Consider the following 11601-nt stretch of genomic DNA (forward strand, 5'->3'; position numbering starts at 1 on the left):
ATGAACCCTCTTCTCCAACTCTTGTCCCTCGGGCTACGGAGGAGGAGAAACCCGTTGCAAATGATGCAGATGACAATTAGTGCAGAGAGCTAGATATAGTATATAGCAGTAGCTCCTCCCTCGGGGAGTAAGTCAAACAAGTACCGAAGTGCCTATTGGAGACCTTGCGAGATGTGGCGACTTCAGATTTTCCACCAGAGTGGCGTGATGCCGGTACTACACGACGATCTCAATGACTTCAATTTGCTGAGGTAGATGGGACTTTATTACAGGTGAGCTATGCTTTCCACAGATGTGTCTTGTTTGGCATTACAGGTGTTCTAGATTGAGTCGAGGCGCCCACCGAATCACGAGCCACTTCTTGTCTTCATTGCATCTTTGACTGCCACCTTTGACATGATATCGGAGCCTAGAGCACAGTCACAAGGGACGCATTCCGGGACGGGGAACAAGGGACGGGGCTCAAATGGATTTTTATGTAAAAGAGAGGGCGGGACGGCAAGCAGGGACGGGAAGCCCAAACTAGAGCGGCCCCTGTTACTATGGCCTAGAGTGAGCCCACAACATATAATTAAAGGCCCTTAAAAGGAGTTACATGAAAAGCAGTAAGTCTAAAAGCGTCTACGTGCCCATAGGGCTGTCCGTACGTTGTTACCACGTCATCACTGCCATCACAAATTGGTGGAGCTTCCCGTACAACTACCACCTCATCACTGTCTACGCAATCTTTTGTGTGTATTGGATAGTTCTACTTTATTTTAAGTTGGGCCCTCGACCAAAGTTCTATAAGTTGCCCGGCGGTTAGGGTTTTTAATCCTAACCCATTTTAATAATGGGGCCACTCAGCAAGAACCTGTAAGTAGGTAATCCTTCTATCTTTTTCTTCTTCTGCTCGGGTTTAAGCCCCTCAACTCAAATCTGTAGGTTGGCTAGGGTTAGGCTCACAGGGAGTTTCAGTGGCTTGACATGTTAGCAGTTTGTGACAATTGCAATATAATGACAGCCTTTTTGGCCACCATGTGTGGATCACCCTCTACGATCTCTTCTGTCTGACTCAAAACATAATCTCTCTCTCTCTCCATCGCCTCTCCTCCTCTCTTCTCCCCACGTAGTGATCTTTTTACCACTTGTGCACATGGTGACATTGAGTGGCTAGTTGCTTGGTAACCCTAGAAAGAGTGAATGTGATTGTGATGACTTCCGATGTGTTATTAGCTGCTCCTTATGTTTTTACCTGTAATCTAAGATAGTAGTTTGTTGTCTACTCCAGAAAGAGATGTGCATCACTATGCCACTCTCTTGTGTCACGTGCTTGCATCTTCCATTGATACTCCAATTGCCCCTCTCCGCTCATTGGACCCAAATTTTGCTCACCACTTCCATGTTTTGTGCACATTTTGATGCCTATTGCCGTGTTCATACAACTATCTTAGGGCTATGTTTCAAGACCTAAAAAATTGTTGAGAAACATTCGTAAAATGACTCAAAAATTTATAGGAGTTGTTAGCAAGAAGGGTGGTCCTTGTACATGCCAAGGACTTTTATGCTCTTCTTTGAGACTAACAGAAGGCACTAGCTATGTTTTGCATCTTGACAAGTCTCCGATGGAGTGATGGGTAGCTAAGTAGTTAAATAGAGCATGCCAAGGACATGATTTTACACAAGTTTGTAGATACACCTATCCTTCTCAACTAGAAACTTGCAAACCATGGAGTTTCAAACCCAAATAAAACACACCTTGGCCCAATGGCTCAAGCACTAAAAGACCATGAAGAGATTCACAAAGGCAATCCATTCTTGAAACACTGCATTAGCAAAATTAATGAAAACATGATGAGCCATCCTAATCGAACCCAGGCCCCTCTTTAATCCATAAGACAATAAGTAGCAACAATTGTCCTTATCAAGCCCCACTAAGGGATTGTAAAAAGATACTGAAAGGGATCCCCAATCCCTAATTTTAACAATTAACAAAATATAACGTGTCATATTCCCCTCAAAAATGAAAACCCTTATATCTTCACATACTAACAAGCTCAACAGATCTGAGAAGTCACGGACACGTCTCTCTCTCTCTCTCTCTCTCTCTCTCTCTCTCTCTCTCTCTCTCTCTCTCTCTCTCTCTCTCTCTCTCTCTCTCTCTCTCTCTGTGTGTGTGTGTGTGTGTGTGTGTGTGTGTGTGTGTGAGAGAGAGAGAGAGAGAGAGAGAGAGAGCAGACTGAATAACGCAGCACGCTCGGGACAGAGAGAAACAAACCTGCAGGACGCTGTTGCAGTAGCAGGTGTTCCCAAAGTTCTCGAGGCCGAAGTAACGCTCTCCTTCAGGGAACTGATCGCCCAGCGCCTTCTCTAGTTTCGATCCAGTGATTCCCATGCCTGTGTATTCACATGCAGTGGCCTCACGACTTCTCCTAAACGAATCTGAATTTGGCGACTTTGGATAGAGATTTGTGATAGGTAAACGGACGTTTTCAATTTGGTATAGCTAAGGTCTTCTCTATAGTCTTCCAAATAAGTGTTGGCCCAAGAACTCAAGCGAATAAACCATGCCAAACGGACTCATTAACGGGTATCTCACTAGATACCATTTGGAAACAGAAGTAAAAGCAAAAGGTCTTGACTCTTACATTCCAATTGTCAGTGGCGTGCATACGGAGTGGGAATAAGAAAGAATATGTCTCTCCATTTTGTTTTCGCACCTGGAGATATTTCTCCCTATGTTTCTCTCTACTGCGAGCACAGACTGTGTGTGTGTGTGTGTGTGTGTGTGTTTTGCTTTGGGCTCGAACTAGCTGCACCGTCATGTCCTCCCCCCCCCCCCCCCCCCTCTCTCTCTCTCTCTCTCTCTCTCTCTCTCTCTCTCTCTCTCTCTCTCTCTCTCTCTCTCTCTCTCTCTCTCTCTCTCTCTCTCTCTCTCTCTCTCGCACCAAGACATCTCTCTCTGTGTGCACCATGATGTCCGGGGGGGGGGGGGGTTTACAGAATGGCATGGGCTAAGCGCGAGCCTGTGGCTATGCATTGAGATGGAACCAAGACAGGATGGGGGGAGTGCAGAATGGACTGGGGAGGGAGGAGGGCCACATGTCATGGGCCAGGGGACCAATGGAATGCGATGCTTCTTATGTGACTTCTACCAAAGGAGGACTTGCAAGATGCCAGGCTTTCATCGTACAGCACTGGATACTCGCTCAATGCAGGGCAGGAGCCAGGTAGGCTCTTTGTAAGCCACATATTACTAGGTAGGCACTAGAGAGAAAGCACGAGAGGCGAGGCTCTCATGCATGCAAGACATAGGAGGCTGGGATGTAATAACGACAGGGCACACAACCTATGATGCTCACAAGCGGGAGAGAGATGCAGTGATGGGTTAGCATGAGCCTTGAGGCCTCTATGTGAATTTGATGATGCGCATGGGAGCACGCTGCAATCGTAAGCATTGAGCCTTAGAAACACAAGACCAAGGAATCTAAACAGATTCTGCCTCGTTGCAGGCATAGCCACTGTAGACGTTGAAGGAGGAAGCCTTGGAGCCACTTTGGGTTGCGCTCGTTTGGCCACACTACAATTGTGCTGCGAGGGAGAAGGGGAGGGCAAGTGATGGTGATAGCAGGGCGGTTCTTGGAGAGAGAGAGAGAGAGAGAGAGAGAGAGAGAGAGAGAGAGAGAGAGAGAGAGAGAGAGAGAGAGAGAGAGAGAGAGAGAGAGATGTCGCATTATGGTTAGAACACGCATGGGGTCTGATAATCAAGGGGACAGGAGGGGGACACGATGGCGTGCTGCAATGTGCAGAGAGCAACAACGACAGCCATGGGCAGGGAGACGGGTAATCCGTATGAAAAAGGGGGGAGCCAAGGAATCTCACGAAGATTCCATCTAATGAATTGAGAGTAGACCGAGTAGGTAGTACCATTCCTGAATCCTCTCATTCAAAATCCTTAAAATTGATTTCGTCTCGGTGCATGCAGGTACGAAGGCTTCTAGAGGGATCACAGAGCGCTCCCCTGCTCTTGCAACATGCAAGCTCGTAGAGCAGGTGGCTTAGGGCATTGCTGCAGCAGGACGAAGTGCATGCAATTGGGGCGGGAGGGACAATGATGAACTGCCAAACGCGGCCTACGCTAAGGTGAGGGGCTGGGCAGCCTAGTTTTTTTTTTAATGTACCCTTCCCCTAATTTTTGGACATTGGAAGAGGATGTCATTCCCACCTCCCCTCGAGAGGAGAATCGACACATGGCTCTTGTGCATCCCGCCCTCGCGAGATTTGCAGTTGTGTGGCAAGTGATGGAGGTCTCAATGTCAGCAAGGGTTTTCATTGATGGGGCATGGCTCCCCATGATTAGCATGTCACCTCAACTACAGTGTGATTCGCCTTCTCGGCGTGCTTCATTGCCCTGCGGTGCCGTTTGGGTGAAAGGTTGTCCGATTCCTCCTCGGCTTGCTGAATTGCTTTCTTCTCCGTTTTATGGCCTTGTTTGCTGGCTATCTCAATTGGGGGCTTGATCCTTAGTGACAAGATCAGGATTCGATCGTGGCAACCTCTGCGACAGTTGCATGTAGGACATTCAAGTGATGGAGGTGATGCCTCCCTCCTTTTGTGGCTTTAATCTTTGTCTCTTGTGACCAGGTGGCACCCTTCATAGCCGATGTACTAGTGATGGTTAATTTGTGGGTGGCTCCCCTTAATAGCCTATGTACTTGCTATTGAGATGTGGATGGTTTTGTTTTCTTGATACCCTAGCTCTAATTTGAGGAGCAGGGTCTCCTTGTTTCTTTTTGGGAAGCAATCTATCTAAACTCACAGTTGTGAGTACTGCAAAAAAAAATTCCCACAAAACTCCAAAACTCTATCTCTCGTCTTCAAGCTAACATGGCGAGATTGACTCATCCGAGGAAGACAAAATCGGCAAGCATTGTGTGCAGGGCAGCTACAGCGAAGGAAGAGGGTGGATTGACCCTCGCAAAATCCAGTCCTCTCTCTCTCTCTCGTTGGGGTCACATGGCCCTGCTGAAGACAATTTGTCACTACACTGAGGGTTGGCAAGAAACACAACTCGCTCTCTCTCTCTCTCTCTCTCTCTCTCTCTCTCTCTCTCTCTCTCTCTCTCTCTCTCTCTCTCTCTCTCTCTCACACACACACACACACACACACACACACACACACACATGATTTCCCTTCGGCGTACTTTCTGTGATGCCATAGCTAGTTCTTGGCTTCATATTCATACATGGGCGCCCAAAGGCCTTAACCTTGGCCACCATAAAATTAACTAAGGTTGCATGCCCACCCTAAGCACAGACCCTGCAGTCCCAGCGTTAGCAAGACTTAGCATGGCGCATAGCTACGGATGCAGAAAGGCCACAAAGTGTGAATTTTTGAGAGGTTATGAACGTCATAGAAGCTCTATAAATTAAAGTGTGTTTTGGGCGGTCTCCAGCCAAAATAGTTGTCTTGACAGGACTTAGGCGAGGCCTCCATGCACATCTTGACAAAGACAACCTACCGATGACAAAGTTATATCCTTCAACATGGAGCGCTCTCGACATGAATATTTTGGCAAGGCTACGACAAGGTCTTAGGCACTCAAGCAAGGCGTGAGATTCAGTAGGACGAATCGGCATGGCTCCGAGCCAAATTGGATTAACAAGAAGCTTGACATGCATAATCGGCAAAGATGTTGGCATGGCAAGATTGAAGCTGGCAGAGACTTCAAGTTGATTTTTGAACTTGGTTTTAGATGTGGCTAATTGCTCCAAGGTTATTTTCGAATGCATGCAAGGCATGAGCGGGAAATCATGTAGAGGCTTCGATTCTATGGTGGGATCTTCGAAAGTTAATTTTTGAGACAAGCAAGGCCTATTATTGGCCTTAATGGGCTCCAAGAGAACTGAACCAAGGTACCTTTTTTTTTTTTTTTGTCAACTGATTGCAATCATAGTTGATGCAGGTTGGCAATAAAGGCCAGTCACGGATGTCTTGTGAAGGGAGAAAGGCTCTGTACAAGGGTGCTCATGCAAAAAGCTTGTATAGCCAATGTCATGCAGTTGGGCTATAGAATCAGGGCTTATTACACCCTTTGACATGCAAAGGCAAGTACAGGCAAGGCCAATGACTTGTAAGGTCAATATTTTTGGATTTTCTAGGGCATGGCTCCCAAGCAAGTTTTAGCAATTGAGGCAATAAAAAACGGTCATGATCAAACAATTGACAGCAAGCAAGATCCGATGGGTTTTCAAGAGTAATTGGCAAGCCACCAATATTGAACAACTCAGGGATTCTTTTTTATGTGCAATTATTGTAGTTATTTTTCTCTTCCACTACAATATCCTCCTCGACAAGGTAAAAATCAACAATACATCACGATACATGTTCGAACTAAGGAGCACGGCTCCATAAATTTGGTTGGCCATAGATTTTGTTGGAAACTATCTCTTTGATATGCCCTCCTTGTGCTATCAAGCGAAGGGGCAAAGCAAGGCTTTCAGGAGCATAGCTCCATATCTATGTATATGCACTGGGTGCATAATCACTCCAAAGCAATAACAACTTGCCAAAGTGCGAGAAAAATAAGTACACAAAGTACATTGAAAGAACAATCATTCCACAGGATGCTACGACTTTCGATGCCAAAGGCAGTGATTACAAAAAAACGGTAAGTACCTTAAATTTAAGTTTTAGTTTTTAACTTATTCTGTCTTGTAGGATTTTCTACAATGCCAACTTGACAAGCAAATGTTGCTTCGGTCAAGAGGAGTTTGGTAATTAGATGACATTTGATAGTTAAGCTTCAAGCGCTATCTCTTGTAATATTGGGCAATCCTCTATGAAAGATTGACAATGTTGATTCTCTTTTGTTTTGACATTTGTGTGTCAATCTGAGCACCTATTAGCTAAGAGCACTCAAGCTCCATTTTGTCTCATCTCCTCAATAAACTTATGCGAAGCAAGGCTTCACTTTAGGGCATATTGCTTAGAAGCTTCCAAAGTTTGGAATATGCTAGTAGCATACGAACTTGGGGAAACTTAGCAACATGTCTACCTACTTTTTATTGGAGGTCGGTATGAACCAAGCCACGAGGGCATACAAGGTACATTTGATATCTCTAAATTTTTAGCATCCATGTCTATGAGCCAGATTCAAGTGAAGGCAACTGCTCTCAGAGGGGTGACAAGTGCTTTGACAGACTTGCTGCAAAGCAAATCTTCTATTTCATGCCAAATTAAGTACTATCCATTGACTTAGGATCAAGGATAATGGCACACAGATTTGGCAATGAGAGGATATAAGCTCACAGTTTTCGTTTGGCAACGATGAATTGTAATGTATCCATGCTAGTGCAATCGTGCAAGGCACATATAACATCGCTCAAATTGATGAGACCATCATTAAAGCCAACAGATTATCACAACCAAAGGCTTATCACACTATTTTTCTTTTATGCATCCATGACATGCCAAATACAGTGCGATTCATTCCACTGAATCCTTGTTTATGCTTCTGCTATGACATTAGCTACTATCGGTATATTGGCTTGTGATCATTATATATGTGTACAGATACGAGCATCTTCAGTCATTGGCTCTATGCACAAGGTCCCACCAATATAGATGACGCTTTTTGTGGATAGTAAGTAGGCATGTCCTAGCTATCCAACACCTAGTTCATGGAACAACATGAATAGACTAAAGGAGCTCAAAGAAGGAGATCTCTTGTTGAAACACCAAAGAAAGTTTGATATGACTCCTTTCTTTGGTGTAGTAGCCATCTTTCTCTTCTGTTCAGGAAGAGCTAAGATTCTTTCACGATCTAGTTGTGAATATGATTCCAACTGAAGAAGATATGTTGCTTAGTTGTAGCAGTGATTATAATGTCTTTAGGAGTGGTATTTTTAGGGGTATGACCTATCTAATATACAATCACTCCATAGGTGTTGATGATCGTAGTTGATCTCATCACAATTGTATTTTCAAGGAAAGATGTCTGCAATCTGCCAAGTGGTAGTGGACAAGTTCAAATTCCCAAGTTGATTCCAATCACTATTAGACATAGTAGACTGTGTTGGTCATCGTTGCCTGCTAGTTTGAGCAATTTTTATACAGAGTCTGTCCAAGGGGTTTGACATTACAGACTTCAACCAAAGGTTATCAGCACAATACTACTTGATTTTCACTAATCTTTTCAATTGGTTACTAGGCCTTTTCAGGTAGGAGATTTGGTCATATGCATTTGACTACGGGTAAGTGACCACTATCTTCAACCTCCAGGTAGGCATAGATTAGGTTTTATTTCATTTTTGAATATTCTTTGATTGATTTTTTTAAGTAGGATGTATAAGCTTGAATGCTTTCATCCATTTTTCTCTTCAAAGACATGACAAAGTCATGTAGGAGCAAAGAATTTTGGGTCGTAGTGTCCCAAACACATTTCTACATTATGCACTTTAGGACCTACATGGTTGTTGGAATTAGGGTTGCAGAGAAACACACACAGCTTGGAGAAGACGAAGGAAGCTCAAGGCACACAATAGAGAGTGTGTTACTTAGTGTGCATTGGAAAGATAGATAGCCCTAGAGTGATGGGCGTATATGCAATGCACGGGGGAAAAAACCTCCTAAAGAGGGAAAAAATGCCCCGGCGGTCCTAGTGTGTTCACACACATCACTACCACATGACGAAGGAAGCTCAAGGCACACAATAGAGAGTGTGTTACTTAGTGTGCATTGGAAAGATAGATAGCCCTAGAGTGATGGGCGTATATGCAATGCACGGGGGAAAAAACCTCCTAAAGAGGGAAAAAATGCCCCGGCGGTCCTAGTGTGTTCACACACATCACTACCACATGTATGTGGTAACAAATCCCCCCTGGAGTGATGCGGTGAACGAGAGCTGGCACATGAGTAAAGGGAAGTGCCATGCCCTGAGGATAGGATCAGTCCACAAAGGGGAGTAAGCCCAAAGCTTTGCGGAAAGCTTCAAGCTTCTCACGAGACAATGCCTTTGTGAAAAGATCTGCAAGGTTGTCCTATGTTGGCACATAAGCCAAGCCGATCTCTCCTGCTGAGAGCCTCTCCCTGACATAGTGGTAATGCACCTCAATGTGCTTTGTGCGAGCATGAAAAACTGGGTTCCTCGCAACTGCCAATGCGCTCTGACTGTCAGTGTAGATAGTGTTGGCAGTGTGCTGTCCAACACCCAAATCAGCCATAAGGCGTCTGAGCCATACACACTCAACCGTAGCTGTGAAGATTGCCCTGTACTCAGCCTCACAACTAGAAGTGGCCACAGTAGGTTGCTTCTTGCTCAACCATGATATACATGAACTGCCAAGCATGGAACAAAAACCACTTGTGGACACTCGCGTGTCAAAACAACCAGCCCAATCTGAGTCCGAAAAAGCATGTAAGTCTGGCGGCAATGATCCCCCCTTGGGATAAAACAAGCCAAGATGTAAAGTGCCACTAAGGTAGCGGAAAATCCTCTTGACAGCCTGCCAATGCTTAGAGCCTGGGCTATGCATAAATCTGTTGACCTGTGAGACTGCAAACTGAATATCCGGCCTCGTGTTGCATACATAAATGAGGCAGCCAACAGTAGTTTGGTAAAGAGTGACATCAACAGGATCACGAGCATCATGTAGACTCAACTTCAAACCTGTTTCCATGGGAGTGGCAATAGGTTTGCAATCCTCAAGTCCAAACTTACATAGCAATGTCTCTATGTAACTTTTCTGACACAAGGCAATACCACCATCACACTGCTTAAACTGTATACCCAAATAATGATGCAACAGCCCCAAATCTTTCATCTTGAAAGTAGCATTCAAATCAGCCTTAAATTCAGCATTATGTCTCTCATTTGGTCCAGTGATCAGCAAATCATCTACATAAAGAACCACAATGAGAAGTACATCACCCTCACGCTTTACATACAACGTGCTTTCTGTTGGACTGTTACGAAAGCCTTGTTTGACCAAACGAGTGTCAGCTTTCTCATACCAAGCACGAGGAGATTGCTTCAACCCATACAAAGCCTTGTTACATTTGCACACTTTGTCCTCTTGTTCTTTTATGACAAAATCGTGAGGTTGCGTTACATAAACTTCCTCGAATATGTCACCATTCAAGAAAGCAGTAACAATGTCTGATTGATGTACATCCCAACCAAAATGAGCTGCCAATGCACATAGAAAAGCACAGTAGTCATACGAGAAGTGGGAGAAAAAGTCTATTCATAATCTATGCCTTTTTGCTGTGCATAACCCTTTGCAACAAGTCGAGCCTTATGGCGATCAATCTCACCATCCGGCTTGCGTTTCAACTTGTAAACCCACTTCGTACCAATGGCCTTTTTTCCAGGAGGCAAATCACATAAAGTCCATGTGTCATTTTCTCTAAGTGCATCATATTCTGATTGCATGGCAGTCATCCAATTTTCTGAATTCTTTGCTTCATCAAAAGTCAGAGGCTCCTCAACATCATGTAAGCTAGACACAGCCAAAGCATAACAATCCGATGCATAAGATGCATGGCGAGAGCCTGAACGAGTACGACTAGACAAAGGTGCATCCAATTTACTGTCACGCAAAGTGTGCACCAGCCATTTTGGCATACCTCTAGCCTGCTCATTTTCAGCCCTTTCCTCATCAAGTACATTTGCATCAGTAATAGGCTGATCTAAAACATTTTCAGAAACCCCCATAGGCTGTACATTTGCCTCATTGGAATTTACATTTGTATTTCCACCACTGAAAAGAGGCAACTGTTGGGGTATAGGCGTCTGTGCCTTGCCCGGCCGCCCAGAGTCTGGGCGCCCATTGACTTGTATACCTTATACATAGCATAAGTGTATAGGGGGCTGCTCACTCTTTGGAGTCTCCCCACCCACATCGTGTGTGTGTCTCCTTCTCTCTCTCTCACTCTCCGTCTGTGGTGCTCCCCGATCCCCTTCAATTGGTATCAGAGCTATGGTGACCGCGGAGAGCACGACGGCTTTGAGAGCTTCGAGGCGATAGCTCGCTCGCTCTCGACGGTGGAGTTCGATCGCGGAGTTTCACGGAGAGCGATTTTAGCTTGAGGAGCATTGTATTTGGAGCTTAGGAGCTTGGTGTGGTCAAGCTTGGTCGAGGAGGTGGTTGCGGCTTCCTTGGTGAGAGGAGCTTTTGAGCTCAGTGGAGCTCGTTAGAGAAGTGCTCTGCGGAGGAGAGCTTGACATTCGAGTGTTTGGATGCTGTTGTGGCAGAGCTCTTGCGTTGGAGCTTGCATTGAGAGGACATTGCATCACACAGAGTGGAGCAAGAGCAGGTTCAAGACTGTGTGCAACTCGTTTTTGCCATTTTCGGGCTCTAAAACGCAGTTTTTTGCGTAGCTCCGTCATACAGAGTCAGATCTACATGATCCAGAAGTCTAGGTCAGGGTTTTGGCATGCTCCGGACGCGATGGTGATGTCTATTTGCTGAAATTATGCTTTGAATTACAGCAGGTACAGAAGCAGGTTTATTTGTGCACTTTCGGGTCCCAAAAACACTGTTTTTGGTATATCTCACATACACAGAGTATTTTCAGCAGCAACCCGCAAATTCATAGGTGTACACAGGTTTTTGGATA

At 45.0% G+C, this 11601-nt stretch overlaps 1 protein-coding gene across 1 annotated transcript in view; it reads right to left on the bottom strand.

Moving 5' to 3' along the window:
* LOC147460213 (ubiquitin carboxyl-terminal hydrolase 4-like) overlaps positions 1 to 2452 on the bottom strand; it is a 50205-nt gene extending 47753 nt beyond the window's left edge. Inside the window, exon 1 of the mRNA XM_086511303.1 lies at positions 2258 to 2452. Within this exon, the coding sequence (XP_086367429.1) occupies positions 2258 to 2374 (117 nt within the window). The 5' untranslated portion in view covers positions 2375 to 2452. The remainder of the gene's footprint in view (positions 1 to 2257) is intronic.
* Between the last annotated feature and the right edge of the window lie 9149 nt (positions 2453 to 11601).

This window comes from Adiantum capillus-veneris, chromosome 4, assembly GCF_014529385.1.
Source record: "Adiantum capillus-veneris isolate H3 chromosome 4, ASM1452938v2, whole genome shotgun sequence".
NCBI lineage: Eukaryota > Viridiplantae > Streptophyta > Polypodiopsida > Polypodiales > Pteridaceae > Adiantum > Adiantum capillus-veneris.